Below are 16,179 nucleotides of genomic sequence, written 5' to 3'. Positions count from 1 at the left end.
GCAGCACGGCCCCGAGCCGGGCTCTGCCCACCCTGCTGCGGCCACCGGCAAATAGAAAAAAAGACTTAGAAAAATGACTACAAGCGGGGAGAGGGTGCAGCCAGGCCAGGGCTCTCCCTGCCTCCAGCCTTCGTGCCCCCACCCCGTTACACCCATGGGTGCCCCCGCAGCTTCTTCTCCCAGCACCCATTCCCCCAGCCCCCCGGCACTGGCTGTCCGGACCCCCCCACCCCTCTACTCACACCCAGCAGGGAGAGCCCCGAGATCCTTCACTCTCCGAAGGGCCAGGCGCTGCGATGGGCACAGCCGCGCCGAACCCGCTCCGGCAGCGAGCGCCGCTTGCCGAGCACCCCCTGCCCCCCTCCCTCTCCCCGGAGCGGCGATGGGTCTGTCCCCTGGAGCGTGTCCATCGGGCCAGCTAGCTCTCTGTGCAGCAGTTCCCTGGAAGGGAGAAGGATGGAGGGCCATCGCACGGGGAGCCTGGGGGGGCTCCGATTCCTCCCCAGCCCTCGCCCCGGCACAAACACGCTCCCTGGTCAGCGCCGGGGGCACGGCGGGGCACCGGTGCGGCTCTCACCCAGGATGTTGCGCTTGCAGAGAGGGCAGGTCTGCTGCAGGAGGAGCCAGGGGTCCACGCAGTCCCGGTGAAACTCGTGGGAACAGGGCAGCACCCGCAGCCACTGCGGGGAGGGAAGGGGACGGCAGACGTGAGTGGAGCCGGGCGGGGGTACCGTGACGGCGATGGCTGGGCCACAGCCCTGCCTCCATCGTGCTGCCCGAGGGAGGGTGACGATCCTCCGCCACACAACTCCCTGGGAGGGACACCCCGGCCCCGGCAAGCGAGGGGAGGCTCAGCCCCGGGCAGCAAAGGGATGAGACGAGCACGGGTGGACCCAAGCGGTGACCAGGACGGGCTCCAGGCCTCCCAGCGCAGCACCAGTCCCCCCCATCCCTACCTGGCTCTTGTGGAACTGGTCCAAGCAGACGGCGCAGCTATCGATCTCACAGGCCCGGCTCCGGAGCGGTTTGCCAGGATGGTACCGCCGGGTTTTCAGCGCCGACAGCCGCCGCCGAATGTGCTGCTTCAGGTCCAGCTGCGAAGGCAGAGCAGAGGGTCAGACTACAGCCGCCAATCTCCCCCGCAAGGAGCAGAGCGGAGACGTTCCCACCTCGGCATCCTGCTCTGACAGGTCTTGCCGCGACTGCCGCTGGGCCTGCACAATCACACCGGTGCAGAGGAGCAGGGCGATCAGCAGGATGGTGTTCCACAGCTGCTGGAGGTACTTCTGCAGGAACAGCGCCAGCGGGCGGTCAGGGATCGGGGCAGGGGGTAAACCGGAGACCCCCGCTCCACTCCCGGCCCCACCATCACCGCTGCCCCCCCGCCACGAGCCCCGGCTACATGGGGAGCCCTCGTCGGTGCTGGCGCGCGTACCTGGACCTGCGAGCTGTTCTCCCCCGTGCAGATGACCCCCTGCCACTCCCCGTAGAGGCCCCCTCGGGAGAGGCCGCAGGTCGACCACAGGGTGAGGGTCACTCCCTGCAAGGCAGGATACGGCATTGCCAACGGCCGCCACGGCTCATGGCACTGCCCAAGCCCGGGGGGGGGTCCGCACTGAGCAGATCACATGTCTCGAGGGGAGGACGAACCGCTGGCGGCTGCCAGCTGCCCTGCTCCCATGGAGAGAGTCTCTAGGGAAACCGAGGCACAGGCAGCTTCAACAGCCTTCGGGGATCTGGCTCCTGCTCCCTGCAGCTCAGCTTCCGCATCGGTTGGGAAGTTCGGCTGGGCACAGCTATGCCCCTGCCCTCCCACCAGCAGAGAGAGGAGGAGGAGGAGGAAGAGGGAGACCTACATACCAGGTTCTCCAGCAGCACCGCCTGGTACGTGATCTTCGCCGTGGCCCGGAGTCCCCTGTGAGCAAAAGACGAGAAGAGCATCAATCCCTTGGGCACAGCAGAATCCGGCCCGCAGCACCCCAGTGCCAGGGAGCACCCCCTTCCCCATGGGGCCAGGCAGCCCACGCTGAGCCACAGGCGAGAGAGCCACCGTGGACAGAGGAATACGCAGGGGAGGTGAAAGCGAATGTTCTCCTTCCCAGCTGTGCCCAGCCCTCCGAGTGACACAGGTCTCTTCCTCCCAGCACCGTGCCTCAGTTTCCCCATCTATGACACCACGAGAGCGATACTGATTTACCACGTGGAAGGAGGGCTGAGGGTGTCCTAACGCTGTAGGCGGTGGGGACTAACACCAGGAAAGATGGTGGGGATGTCAGCATTGTGCTGATAGCCAGCCGGTCCGGCTAATTTGTTCCGAGAGTCCTAAAGGGCTTGGCCAAGGCCACCGCCAGTCCCTGCTGGGGACTCGTGGAAGGGCTCAGGCCCTGAGGAAGGGCTGGATCTGACTCACCCCCTCTGTGGAAACACGTCTCAGTACTGCATGAGCTCAAAACCAGCCCAACAAATGACACGTGCTGTGGGACAGGGCCCCCCAGGGCAGCCCGTGGCTGTCACAGCCAGGCAGGGGACCAGGCAGGGGACCAGACGCAGAGCTACAGTCCCACCCAGCTCCCTCCCACTCCCCCAGCCCGTACCGCAGCAGCGCTCCCAGCAGCTTGGTGACATTGTCTGAGGACTGGATCACGATCACAGGCTTGGCAAGAAGCTGGGAAACATCCAGCTGCACCGGAGAGGAAAGCAACAGCTGTCAGCGGGGCACGAGACCGGCTCGGGGACCCGCCGCCGGGACTCTCCTACCTCCCGGATGGCGTTTTGGTTCAGCGCCAGGATGAGCAGGGCTGACGCCCCCAGCACCAGGGCTCGCTTCATCTGCGGAGACAGAGGGCACAGGCTCAGAGGGCAGGACAGGCAGGAGGACGGGCAGCTGGGCCGTGCCACCGTTCAGCTCCCGTCCCACTGCAGGGAGCAGGCAGCACCCGGTGGCTTTTCGCCCTGGCTGAAGTATCACAAGGGACCCAAGAGGGACTGGTACTGCCTGGGAGCCCTGTCAGGGACCACCCCCCCCCCCCCGCCACCAAGCACTGGCCAGGGTCCCCCACATCTGGTGAGGAGACACCCCAAGAGGTGCCCTGCGGGCTCATGACCAGCAAACGCCACGGCAGCCCCTGGGCTAGGCAGAGAGGACCCCGGGCTGGGCGGAGAGTCACCTTGCTGACGACGGCGGCAGTGAAGGACTCCTCCTTGGCGCCCCGGGGGACCTCGGCTGGCTCCTCGCCCACGGGCACCACGCCGATCCAGCTGTCGGCAGCGCCCAGCTCAGGCTCCACGTCTCCCACCTGGGGGGCACGGCAGCGTCAGTGCAGGTTAAAGCCGGGACAGACGTCCGAGGCTCAGGGCACCCCCAAAGCACTCCCCAAGACCCCAGGTGCCCTGGGGAGCTGGGCACTGTGCAAGGATGGGGACAGCAGCCGGGGTGGCACAGGGGACAGGACCGGGCCCCTGCTATCCCCATCCCTGCCTGCGCCTCCCCTCTGCTGCCGGGCACCCCCGGCCAGCGGCACCCCCTCGCTGCCTGCCCCCAGCGCCCACTGCCTCCTGGAGCCCACTGACACCCCATGTCCCCCAGTGCCCCTGGCCTCCCCACCAACCCCCAGTGCCCCCCAGTTCCCACTGCTTCTGCCTCCCCACTTCCCCCCAGTGCTCACAGCCCCCCCACTCCCTCCCCCATTGCCCACAGCTCCCCCCAGTGCCCATGGACCCCCCAGTGCCCACGGCCACCCCAGTGCCACCCAGTGCCCATGGACCCCCCAGTGCCCATGGCCCCCCAGTGCCGCCCAGTGCCCACGGACCCCCCAGTGCCCATGGACCCCCAGTGCCCACGGCCCCCCCAGTGCCGCCCAGTGCCCACGGCCCCCCCAGTGCCCATGGACCCCCCAGTGCCCACGGCCACCCCAGTGCCACCCAGTGCCCACAGACCCCCCAGTGCCCACGGCCACCCCAGTGCCACCCAGTGCCCATAGCCCCCCCAGTGCCCACGGACCCCCAGCGCCCATGGACCCCCCAAGTGCCACCCAGTGCCCATGGACCCCCCAGTGCCCATGGCCCTCCATTGCCCACAGACCCCCCCAGTTCCCATGGACCCCCCAGTGCCGCCCAGTGCCCACAGACTCCCAGCGCCCACGGACCAACCAGTGCCACCCAGTGCCCACGGCCCCCCAGTGCCCACGGCCCCCCCTAGGTCCCCCCATTGCCCCCGAACCCCCCAGTACCACCCAGTGCCCATGGATCCCCCATGCCCATGGCCCCCCCAGTGCCGCCCAGTGCCCATGGACCCCCCAGTGCCCATGGACCCCCAGTGCCCACAGCCCCCCAGTGCCCACAGGCCCCCCAGTGCCACCCAGTGCCCACGGATCCCCCAGTGCCCACGGACCCCCCAGTGCCCATGTCCCCCAGTGCTGCCCAGTGCCAACAGCCCCCCCAGTGCCCATGGCCCCCCCAGTGCCACCCAGTGCCCATGGACCCCCCAGTGCCCACAGGCCCCCCAGTGCCACCCAGTGCCCACGGATCCCCCAGTGCCCACGGACCCCCCAGTGCCCACGGACCCCCCAGTGCCCATGTCCCCCAGTGCTGCCCAGTGCCCACGGCCCCCCCAGTGCCCACGGCCCCCCCAGTGCCACCCAGTGCCCATGGACCCCCCAGTGCCCATGGCCCCCCCAGTGCCACCCAGTGCCCATGGACCCCCCAGTGCCCATGGCCACCCCAGTGCCACCCAGTGCCCATGGACCCCCCAGTGCCCACGGCCCCCCCAGTGCCACCCAGTGCCCACGGACCCCCCCAGTGCCCCCCAGTGCCCACGGCCCCCCCTCCCATTCCCTCTCCAGTGCCCACCCCCCCCAGCCCCCCGACGCCCGGTTCCCCCCGGGGCCCACAGCCCCCCCCCCCGCGCCCACAGCCCCCCGGGGCCCGGCTCCCCCCCGTGCCCCCCGGGGCCGGTGCTCACCAGCAGCAGGCGCCCGCGGATCTCCTCCTCCTCCTCCCGCGGGGCCCCTCGCCCCGGCCCGCCCCGGCCGCCCCCCGCGCCCAGCACGGCGCCGCGCAGCGTGTAGGAGCCGCCGGGCCCCGCGGCCGCCCCGGGCCCGTCCCCGGCCCCGGCCCCGTCCCCCGGCCCGGGCCCGGCCACCGCCACCTCGACGCGGGCGGCGGGCACCAGCCCCGGCCCGCCCCGGCAGAGCGCCAGCAGCGGCGCCAGGAGCGCGGCCCGCACCGCCGCCATCGCCGCGCTCTCCGCCCAGCGCCCCGCCCCGCAGCGCCCCCTGCCGCCGCGGAGGACCCGCCGCGCCGCCGACCGCAACAAGGGGGCGCCCGAGAGCAGCGGGGACGGGGACGGGGACGGGGACGGGGACGGGGACGGGGACGGGGACTGGGACGGGGACAAGGGCCGGGACCGGGCACCGGGACCCGGCACCGGGACAGGGATAGGGGCAGGGACAGGGGCCGGAATGGGGCTGGGGACAGGGACGGGGACCGGGAGGAGGACAGGGACCGGGAGAGGCACGGGGAGAGGGGACAGGGAGGGGGGACCGGGAGGGGGACAGGGACGGGGACGGGGACGGGGTCAAGGGCCGGGACCGGGCACCGGGACAGGGATAGGGGCAGGGACAGGGACCGGGATGGGGCTGGGGACAGGGACGGGGACCGGGAGGAGGACAGGGACCGGGAGAGGCACCGGGAGAGGGGACAGGGAGGGGGGACCGGGAGGGGGACAGGGACGGGGACGGGGACGGGGTCAAGGGCCGGGACCGGGCACCGGGACAGGGATAGGGGCAGGGACAGGGACCGGGATGGGGCTGGGGACAGGGACGGGGACCGGGAGGAGGACAGGGACCGGGAGAGGCACCGGGAGAGGGGACAGGGAGGGGGGACCGGGAGGGGGACAGGGACGGGGACGGGGACGGGGACAAGGGCCGGGACCGGGCACCGGGACAGGGATAGGGGCAGGGACAGGGACCGGGATGGGGCTGGGGACAGGGACGGGGACCGGGAGGAGGACAGGGACCGGGAGAGGCACCGGGAGAGGGGACAGGGAGGGGGGACCGGGAGGGGGACAGGGACGGGGACGGGGACGGGGACAAGGGCCGGGACCGGGCACCGGGACCCGGCACCGGGACAGGGATAGGGGCAGGGACAGGGACCGGAATGGGGCTGGGGACAGGGACGGGGACCGGGAGGAGGACAGGGACCGGGAGAGGCACCGGGAGAGGGGACAGGGACGGGGACGGGGACAGGGATGGGGACAGGGATGGGGGACTGGGACCGGGGCCGAGACAGGGACAAGGGCCGAGGCCGGGACGGGCACCGGGACAGGGACAGGAATGGCGATGGGGACAGGGACAGGGACCGGGAGGGGGACAGGGACCGGGAGAGGCACCGGGAGAGGGACAGGGAGTGGGGACAGGGACGGGGAGCGGGAGGACAGGGACCAGGGGAGGCACCGGGAGAGGGAGGGGGACCAGGACGGGCAGTGGGACAGGGACAGGAGTGGCGATGGGGACTGGGACGGGGAGCGGGATGGGGACAGGGACCGGGAGAGGCACCGGGAGAGGGACAGGGAGCGGGGACCGGGAGGGGGACAGGGAGCGGGGACCGGGAGGGGGACAGGGACGGGGAGTGAGGACCGGGGCCGAGACAGGGACAAGGGCCGAGGCCGGGACGGGCACCGGGACAGGGACAGGAATGGCGATGGGGACTGGGACAGGGAGCGGGAGGGGGACAGGGACCGGGAGAGGGACAGGGACCAGGACGGGCAGTGGGACAGGGACAGGGACAGGTACCGAGACTGGGGCGGGCACCGGGAGAGGGACTGGGTGGGCACCGGGATCGGGAAAGCCACTCGCACCATGAAAGGGACAAGGAAAGGGACAGGGACAGCCATGGGGGCATGGCCCCCCATGGCCCCCCACAGCCCCGCTTCCCCACGGACATAGGGGCACACGGGGGTACCATGGGGACACACGGACACGTGCACACACGGGGACACAGCCACTGGTGCACAGGGACACGCGCACCCTGGCACACATGGGCACCCCCATCCGCGCACCCCACGGCCACGGCCGGCCACGGCACACGCGTGGGAACACGCCTGGGTGACACGGGCACACGCCAACACCCGAGTACCCCAAAATCCAGCTGCTCCCCCCACCCAACACACCCCGACCGTCCCCATCCCGGCGGGTGCCAGGCAGCCCCACCGGTGCCACGGTCCCAGCCCCGCTCCGGCCACGTGTGCCCGGCACATGTGCCGGTGCGGGGATTTGCCGGGAGGATTAGCCGCCGCACAGGCCCCAGTGCTGACCTGCTTTTGGCAGGGGCCACGCCGGGGCCGGGGACTCGGCGCTGTAACATCCCAGCTCCCACAGCTGCTGGATGCCCGTGGGATGGGTCCGGGTGTGTCCCCTGTGTCCCCTGTGTCCCCAACCCTGTTGCAACTGCGGGGGTTTAATCGCAGGGCGGGCAGGGCCCTTCCACCCACGGACGGCAACCGGAGCCGGTTTAACCGCACGGCAAAACATCCCTATTGCCATGGGTTTGACTGTGCCATAAAAAACAGCCTGGAAGCCCGGCCGGCTCCGGAGCCAGGCCAGGAAAGGTCGTCACCGATGTGGGGTCCTGCGTGGCTTCGGAGCCCAAAATGGGAGCCCGGGGGGGCTGCTGCCATGAGCACTGCCCCACGGAGGGGACGTGAATGTGGGACCTGCATCGTGGGACACTCACGGGATGTGAATGGCTCTGTGGATACATGGGATACGGATGGCTTCATGAGACATCTCCATCTCCAAGGGACACATGTGGCTCCATGGGACACTTATAGTTCCATGGAAGATGGATGGCTCCTTGGGACATCCATGGGTCCATGGGACATGCACAGCTCCATGGGACAGCCACAGCTTTAAGGGACACATATGGCTCCATGGGACATGCATGGATCCTTGGGACATCCATAGGTCCACTGGGACACGGATGGCTCTGTGGGACACACAGAGCTCCACGCGATATCCATGGGTCCATGGGGGACACATGGCTCTGTGGGACATCCATGGCTCCATGGGCCACCCACAGCTCCAAGGGTCACGTATGGTTCCATGGGACATCCATAGGGCCATGGGACACAGATGCCTCCATGGGACACGGAGGCCTGCATGGGACATGTATAGCTCCATGGGACACGGATGGCTCCATGGGACACGGATGGCTCCACGGGACATGCACAGCTCCATGGGACACGAGTAGCTTCATGGGACATTCATGGGTCCGTGGGGGACACATGGCTCCATAGGATGTGCAGAGCTCCATGGGACATCCATGGGACATGCAGAGCCCCACGGGGGACACGCAGCACTCCTGGGAGGGGACAGTGGGGACGGGGGAACCTTCCCCTGCTCGGGACCTCGACCAGAGCAGGTCTGTGGGTGCCAGGGCCGGGGCTGTGGGACCCCTGCAGGGACCCCTTCTCCTGGCCAGGCCCCCCTGTCCCCGTCCCCTCTCCCCGGCGCCCTGCCCCAGCCCCAGTCCCTTACCCCTGTCCTCAGCTGTCACCCTGTCCCCACCTCTGTCCCCTGCCCCACTCGCCATCCCCGTTCCCACATCTGTCCCCTGTCCCCACCTCCCATCCCTGTCACTGTCCCCTTCTCCGTCCCCTCTCCCTGCCACCTGCCCCCATATCATCATTTCCCACCCCTGCCCCATGGCTCCGTGCCCCCCCATACCCTCCGTGTCCCCCATGCTCCCCACACGCCCCATAACCCTCCATGCTCCCCCATACTCCATGTACCCCCCCTACGCCTCCATACCCCCCATGCCCATCTATACCCCCATAGTCCCCCCATGCCCCCTATGTCCTCCATACCACCCATGTCCCCCCATACTCCACATGCCTCCCTATACCCCCATAACCTCCCTGCCTCCCCACCCCCTATGCCCCCCCATACTCCCATACCCCCCATACCCCCCAAGTTCCCCTGTGCCCCCATACCCCCTATAGCCCCCATACTGTGCCTATACCCCCCCATATCGCCTAAGTTCCCCCGTGCCCCCATACCCCCCATCCCACCCCAACCCCCCCATGCCCCCCCATACCCCCCAAGTCCCCCTGTGCCCCCATACCCCCCCTACACCCCCCCCATACTCCCTAAGTTCCCCCATGCCCCCATACGCCCTATAGTCCCCATACCCCCCATTGTGCCCCTATACCCCTCATGCCCACCCATACCCCCCAAGTCCCCCCGTGCCCCCATACCGCCCCATACCGCCCCTACACCTCCTCATACACCCCAAATCCCCCTGTGCCCCCATACCCCCCCATCCTGCTCCTATACTCCCCCATACCCTCCAAGCCTCCCCGTGCCCCCATACCCCCTATAGACTCCATACCCCCATCCCACCCCCACACCCCGCAAGCCCCCCCGTGCCCCATATCCCCTATAGCCCCCATACCCCCTATAGACTCCATACCCCCCATCCCGCCCCCATACCCCCCAAGCCCCCCCGTGCCCCATACCCCCTATAGCCCCCATACCCCCTCTAGCCCCCATACCCCTCATCCCGCCCCCATACCCCCCAAGCCCCCCTGTGCCGCATATCCCCTATAGCCCCCATACCCCCCATCCCGCCCCTATACCCCCCAAGCCCCCCCGTGCCCCACACCCCCTATAGCCCCCACACCCCCTCTAGCCCCCACACCCCCGTCCCGCCCCCATACCCCCCAAGTCCCCCCGTGCCCCATACCCCCTCTAGCCCCCATACCCCCTATAGCCCCCACACCCCCGTCCCGCCCCCATACCCCCCAAGCCCCCCCGTGCCCCATACCCCCTATAGCCCCCATTCCCCCTATAGCCCCCATACCCCCCATCCCGCCCCCATACCCCCCAAGTCCCCCCGTGCCCCATACCCCCTCTAGCCCCCATACCCCCTATAGCCCCCACACCCCCGTCCCGCCCCCATACCCCCCAAGCCCCCCCGTGCCCCATACCCCCTCTAGCCCCCATACCCCCTATAGCCCCCACACCCCCATCCCGCCCCCATACTCCCCAAGCCCCCCCGTGCCCCATACCCCCTATAGCCCCCATTCCCCCTATAGCCCCCATACCCCCCATCCCGCCCCCATAACCCCCAAGCCCCCCCGTGCCCCATACCCCCTATAGCCCCCATACCCCCTATAGCCCCTGTACGCCCCATCCCGCCCCCATACCCCCCAAGCCCCCTCGTGCCCCCACACCCCCCATCCCGCCCCCATACCCCCTATAGCCCCCATACCCCCGTCCCGCCCCCATACCCCCCAAGCCCCCCCGTGCCCCATACCCCCTATAGCCCCCATACCCCCTCTAGCCCCCATACCCCCCATCCCGCCCCCATACCCCCCAAGCCCCCCCGTGCCCCATACCCCCTATAGCCCCCATACCCCCTCTAGCCCCCATACCCCCTATAGCCCCCATACCCCCGTCCCGCCCCATACCCCCCAAGCCCCCCTGTGCCCCCACGCCCCATATAGCCCCCACACCCCCCATCCCGCCCCCATACCCCTCAAGCCCCCCCGTGCCCCATACCCCCTATAGCCCCCACACCCCCTCTAGCCCCCACACCCCCGTCCCGCCCCCATACCCCCCAAGCCCCCCCGTGCCCCACACCCCCTATAGCCCCCACACCCCCTCTAGCCCCCACACCCCCGTCCCGCCCCCATACCCCCCAAGCCCCCCCGTGCCCCATACCCCCTATAGCCCCCATTCCTCCTATAGCCCCCATACCCCCCATCCCGCCCCCATAACCCCCAAGCCCCCCCGTGCCCCATACCCCCCATCCCGCCCCCATACCCCCTATAGCCCCCACACCCCCCATCCCGCCCCCATACCCCCCAAGCCCCCCCGTGCCCCCACGCCCCCTCTAGCCCCCACACCCCCTATAGCCCCCACACCCCCTCTAGCCCCCACACCCCCGTCCCGCCCCATACCCCCCGTCCCCCCCGGCAGCCCCCGGGGCGGCGGCGGGCGCTGACCGGGCGGGCAGGGGGCGGTGGGCAGGGTCCAAGGCCGGCCGGGGCGGGCCGGGCCGGGCGGGGCGGACCGGGGGGCGGTGCTGCGGAGCCTCCGCAACCTGCCGCCGCCCCGGCCGGTCGTCAGAGGCGGTGCATCCCCCAGCCGGGGCCGGGGCACCATGAGCGGCCGCGTCGGGGACCTCAGCCCGCGGCAGGCGGAGGCACTGGCCCAGGTGAGCGGGGGGGGGGGGGGGGGGAGCGGGACCGGGCTCCCGCACCCGCTGCCCTCCGCGGCGATGGGCATCACCCCCCCCCCCCCACCCCTCTCCCGGTCCTGGCCCCGGGGCGGGGGGTCCCGCTGCCCCATCCCGCCGCCGCCACCCCCCACCAGAGCCCAAGGCCACGGGCTGAGCCCCCCCCGTGGCGCTGCCCACTGGGGAAGGACTGTCCTGGGTGGGTCCCCGCCAGCTGGACCATCCCACCGGTGGCTCCCCCAGGCACCGGTGGGCCCCCCATCCCTCTCCCATCCTTCCCACTGGTCCCCCGAATGGCTGGGAAACATCCCGTCCCGCTGCGGGGCTCCCGGGGCCGAGGATGCCCGGCCGAAGCGGCCGGTGGTCACCCACCGTGGCAGCCAAAGCCACCTCCGACGCCTTCACCGGCACCTCGCCGGGGTGTCGGGCTTTATCCGGGTTTATCCCACCCTGCCGAGAGGGCAACGCCGGCGACTTTTCTTTTATCGCTGCTTTTCCAACCCAACCAAACTCCAACCGTGGGCAATGACCCCAGCGGGCTCCGGAGGCCGGGGACAGGCCAGGGCACGGAGCCGAAATCCTCCCGGTGCCAAGACAGCGACGGGTGGGTGAGAAAGGCGAGCTGCGAAACCCGTCCGCCGGCACCTTGTTTTTCTTAGGGTGAAGAAGCTAATCCCCGGTTTAATTACACCTAAATTCAGCAGGAGATAATCTAATCAGCCTCATTAAGGGGAGGTCCCGGACTGGTACGGAGATTTGGGCCGTAGCCTGGTCGGGGTGAGCGGGGCCGCGTGCCGAGGGTGCCCTGGCTCCCCCAAACCCCCCTCCCCGTTCTGCATGCTGTCACCCTCCTGCCCGCTCCGGGCTGGCCAGGGGGGCTGGGACTCGCTGGGGTGTCTCTGGAGCAGGGGGACACGCGGTGACCATCCGGTGACCAGCTCCATCCCAAAGGATGCCACCGGTGATGGCAGAGGAGGGGACTGGTCTGCCTGGTCCCTGCGGGACGAGGGGGGCCAGTTGGACCCTCCCTGGGGGGAGCCGGGCGGGCGGCAGCCCCCACTCACACCCTTGCGCAAGGGGACCGGCTTGGGGACACTCGGTGCTTGGTGGCTGGCATGGGGACGGTCCCCTGCCAGGGAGGAGAGAGGAGACCGGCTGCTCGTCACGGTTGCACGTGGTGGCAGGGACGGGGCACGGGGTGTCCATTCTCTCCTGGGACAGTCCCAGTCCTGGCTGGGACTTTTTTTGGGGGGGACAGGGAGGGGACAAACCTCCAGCCCGGGGGCTTTTGGGGTGGGAGCGGGGACCCTCCGCCAACGGTCCCTCTTCTCCCCGCAGTTTCGGGAGAACCTGCAGGACGTGCTGCCCTCCCTGCCCTCCCAAGATGACTATTTCCTCCTGAAATGGCTCCGAGGTAACCCCAGGGTGGGGGGACACACATGGGGGGGGGGGCTGGAAGGCCCCATGGCGGGGCTGCGGAGCCGGGGCTGCTGGCGGCGGGGCTGAGCTCTCTCCTCTCTTGCAGCACGCTGCTTCGACCTGCCCAAGTCGGAGGCGATGCTCCGCAAGGTGAGAGGGCACCCCGCTTTTTGGGGGGGACCCCGCCATACTGCTGTCAAGCCCCCGTTTGTCACCTGGGATGGGACAGCGTGCTATGGGCCACCAGCCCAGCCCCTCTCTCCCCACAAGAGTGACCTGCCCATGGGGTGCACCCCATCCCATGGGATGGGGGGTCCCCAAAACCGCTCAGCCTGGCTTGCTCTGCCCCCCGCCCCTCGCAGCACGTTGAGGTCCGCAAGCACATGGACGCCAACAACATCATGGCCTGGGAGGCCCCCGAGGTGGGTGTCCCCAGCCCTGGGGTGCGTGTCCCTGGAGGGGACCGTGTCCCCGCCCCGGGCGGGGGGTGCGTGGTCCCCCTGAGCCCCCCGTGCTCCCGTAGGTGATCAGGAAGTACATGTCGGGGGGGATGTGCGGCTACGACCGGGAGGGCAACCCCGTCTGGTACGAGATCATCGGGCCGCTGGACGCCAAGGGGCTGCTCTTCTCCGCCTCCAAGCAGGACCTGCTCAAGAACAAGTTCCGCGACTGCGAGCTGCTGCGGCTAGAGTGCGAGCGGCAGAGCCAGAAGGTGGGCGCCTGCTGCCCGCACCCTGCCCGTGCCCTGCCTGCCCGTGCCCTGCCTGCCCACACCCTGCCAGCCCCACCAGCCCCTCTCCCCACCGTCCCCACCAATCTCGGTCCCCACCAGCCCCACAGGACCATGTTCCTGCCAGCCCCATAAGTCCACGTCTGGTCCATCCCCACCACACAACATCCTCCCCAGCCCTATAGGTCCATACCCTGTCCACCCCCCCCACAGCCCATGTCCCTTCCAGCCCCATAAGTCCACGTCCAGTCCACCCCCCCAGCCCACGTCCCCGCTGTCCCCAGCCCACGTCTCTGTCCCAGCACCCACACCGCCATACCCCTTCTCCCCACACCAACACTTGGGAGGAGGCTCTGGCCAGGGGGGACCAGTCCGTCCGGGATCACCCTGTCCCTGGGGCTGGCTGGGAGCACCCCCTCCCGCGGGTCCCCACAGGGGCCGGGCACTGCCTGAGCCCCCCCCTCCCATCCTCCTGTCCCAGCTGGGCAAGAAGGTCGAGGTGGTGCTGATGGTCTACGACTGCGAGGGCCTGGGCTTGAAGCACCTCTGGAAGCCAGCCGTGGACACGTACGGGGAGGTGAGGGGCTCCCTGCCTGACCCCCCCTCTTCCCCGGCCGGGGACTGCAGCCGTGCCCGGGCTGCAGCGGTGACATGGTGACACAGGGATCTGGGCTGACTCATGGCCCCGAGGGATGATGCAAGAGCAGGTCCCTGCCGGTGCCCCGCACCCCCCTGATATTTTGGGATGGGGGTCCTGGCCCGTGCCCCGCTGTGCTCCCCCCGTGCCCTGGTGGGTACGAGGGACAGGAGGGTGACCTGAAGCTCTCCCCGTCCTGCAGCTTCTGTCCATGTTTGAGGAGAATTACCCCGAGTCTCTCAAGCGCCTGTTTATTGTGAAAGGTGAGTTTGGTCCCGGGGTCCTGCTCCCCCCAGCCGGGTACTGACCCCCACCCTAATGCCCCCCATCTGCTCCCCAGCCCCCAAGATCTTCCCCGTGGCCTACAACCTCATCAAGCACTTCCTGAGCGAGGACACCCGCAAGAAGGTTGTGGTCCTGGGATGTGAGTCCTGACCCCCTCCCTGGGGTGTCCCCGGCTGGGGGGAGTGCGGTGGAAGCTGAAAACGGTGCCTTGTCCCCCTTTGCTTTCGTCCCACACAGGGGTGAAACCCCAACCCTGGGGGGGATCCGGGGCTGGGCTGGGGCTCCCCGCAGGTGTCACAGCCCCCCCAAACCCTGCTGTCCTCCACCCCACCAGCCAACTGGAAGGAGGTCCTGCAGAATTACATTGACCCCGAGCAGATCCCGGTGGAGTACGGGGGCACCCTGACGGACCCCGACGGGGACCCCAAGTGTACGAGCAAGGTAGGAGGAGCCCCCCCACGGGTTCCTCGGTGGTGCACGGGTGGTCCCCTTGTACCCACGTCCACCTCTATCCCCTTCCAGATCAACTACGGGGGGGACGTGCCCCAGCACTACTACGTGAGGGACCAGCTGGCGCAGCAGTACGAGCACACGGTGGTGGTCAACCGCGGCTCGTCCCACCAGGTCGAGTACGAGATCCTCTTCCCCGGCTGCGTCCTCAGGTGAGGAAGGGGCTCCATGCCACGGGGCAGGGGGGGACAACAGCAGGTGTCCTCAGCCCCGCTGTGGGACCCCGCCGGCTCTTTCCGGCACAGGTGGCAGTTCAGGTCAGAGGGAGCCGACGTGGGTTTCGGGGTGTACCTGAAGACGAAGATCGGGGAGCGGCAGCGGGCGGGCGAGATGACCGAGGTCTACCCCAACCAACGCTACAACTCCCACATGGTGCCCGAGGACGGCTCCCTCACCTGCTCCACGCCCGGCATCTGTGAGTGCCTCCCCCTTCCCCAGGGTGCTGGGGGGACCCCCGGGGGTGCTCCCCGTGTCCCTGACACCCCCCCCCTTCCTTCCCGCAGACGTCCTGCGCTTCGACAACACCTACAGCTACCTCCATGCCAAGAAAGTGAGCTACAGCGTGGAGGTGCTGCTGCCTGACGCCGCCTCCGCCCAGCAGATCCAGAAGCTGGGGGACAAGCTCAGCGAGGTGGCCCTCAACCACAGCCCCTAGCAACGGCCCCCCCCAAAGCCTGGGGTTCCCCCCACATCACAGGGGACCCCGAGGTCCCATGGCTGGGCAGGCGGCTGCTCTGTACCCCCAGGATGGCCAGATGCATACCCCCCCCTCGCAATGTGGCTGCCGGGAGGATGGAGAAAGGGGGCTGAGCCCCCAGAGCTCATGGACCAAGGCAGGGGGCTGAGCGGGGCCGGAGGGACCCAGAGGGCCCGGGGTCCCCCCTCTCTGTGCCTTATGTGGGTCCCGCGCCCACCTGCTGCTGTGTGGGGGGAGTAAAGGGATGGACTGAGCTGGCTCTCCTCTGGTTTTTGTCCCCCAGCCCCATAACCGGGCCCTGGTGCCCCCCCAGCCCCACAACCGGGGCCTGCTGCCCCCTCAGCCCCACAACTGCTCCTTGCTACCCCCTCAGCCCCACAACTGCTCCTTGCTACCCCCTCAGCCCCACAACTGCTCCTTGCTGCTCCCTCAGCCCCATAACCAGGCCCTTGTTGCCCCCTCAGTCCCATAACTGCTCCTTGCTGCCCCCTCAGCCCCATAACCGGGCCCTGCTGCCCCCTCAGCCCCATAACTGCTCCTTGCTGCCCTCTCAGCCCCATAACAGGCCCTGCTGTCCCCTCAGCCCCATAACTGCTCCTTGCTGTCCCCTCAGCCCCATAACTGCTCCTTGCTACCCCCTCAGCCTCATAACAGGCCCTGCTG

General features: G+C 69.5%; 2 protein-coding genes across 3 annotated transcripts; one reads left to right on the top strand and one right to left on the bottom strand.

Annotated features, from left to right (window-relative positions):
- Nucleotides 1–349: 349 nt before the first annotated feature.
- On the bottom strand, nt 350–5,233 carry RNF215 (ring finger protein 215). Its single transcript, XM_059827836.1, has 10 exons — nt 4,961–5,233; nt 3,168–3,296; nt 2,758–2,829; nt 2,595–2,680; nt 1,861–1,915; nt 1,436–1,540; nt 1,170–1,286; nt 957–1,094; nt 578–680; nt 350–441 (listed from the first exon to the last, which is right to left on the bottom strand). Exons 1-10 carry the CDS (start codon nt 5,231–5,233, stop codon nt 419–421), a joined length of 1,101 nt encoding a protein of 366 aa, XP_059683819.1. The 3' UTR covers nt 350–418.
- Nucleotides 5,234–11,163: 5,930 nt separating this feature from the next.
- Nucleotides 11,164–15,556, top strand: SEC14L2 (SEC14 like lipid binding 2). 2 transcript variants are annotated; one of them, XM_059827687.1, is made up of 12 exons: nt 11,164–11,217; nt 12,577–12,652; nt 12,764–12,807; nt 13,020–13,079; nt 13,181–13,369; nt 13,869–13,964; nt 14,227–14,287; nt 14,365–14,448; nt 14,644–14,750; nt 14,832–14,971; nt 15,065–15,234; nt 15,323–15,556. In XM_059827687.1, the coding sequence occupies exons 1-12, from the start codon at nt 11,164–11,166 to the stop codon at nt 15,472–15,474; spliced, it is 1,233 nt and encodes a 410-aa protein (XP_059683670.1). In that variant the 3' UTR covers nt 15,475–15,556. The 2 variants fall into 2 exon arrangements, with proteins under 2 accessions (XP_059683670.1, XP_059683671.1); XM_059827688.1 differs by lacking the exons at nt 13,020–13,079; nt 13,181–13,369.
- Nucleotides 15,557–16,179: the final 623 nt, after the last annotated feature.

The sequence above is a fragment of the Gavia stellata genome, chromosome 21 (assembly GCF_030936135.1).
Source record: "Gavia stellata isolate bGavSte3 chromosome 21, bGavSte3.hap2, whole genome shotgun sequence".
NCBI classification, from domain to species: Eukaryota; Metazoa; Chordata; class Aves; order Gaviiformes; family Gaviidae; genus Gavia; species Gavia stellata.
The sequence above is the reverse complement of the archived record's forward strand: the minus strand, read 5'-3'. Positions and strand labels throughout refer to the sequence as shown.

Bases quoted from the DNA above. Each gene is read 5' to 3' on its own strand.
- RNF215 (XM_059827836.1), bottom strand. From the start codon at position 5,233: ATGGCGGCGGTGCGGGCCGCGCTCCTGGCGCCGCTGCTGGCGCTCTGC. The intron at 1,287-1,435 runs GTACGCGCGCCA...CTGTTCCTGCAG, and splicing joins AGAACAGCTCGCAGGTCCAG to AAGTACCTCCAGCAGCTGTG. The intron at 681-956 runs GTAGGGATGGGG...CCCTCCCCGCAG, and splicing joins ACCAGTTCCACAAGAGCCAG to TGGCTGCGGGTGCTGCCCTG.
- SEC14L2 (XM_059827687.1), top strand. From the start codon at position 11,164: ATGAGCGGCCGCGTCGGGGACCTCAGCCCGCGGCAGGCGGAGGCACTG. The intron at 11,218-12,576 runs GTGAGCGGGGGG...TTCTCCCCGCAG, and splicing joins AGGCGGAGGCACTGGCCCAG to TTTCGGGAGAACCTGCAGGA. The intron at 13,370-13,868 runs GTGGGCGCCTGC...CTCCTGTCCCAG, and splicing joins GCGAGCGGCAGAGCCAGAAG to CTGGGCAAGAAGGTCGAGGT.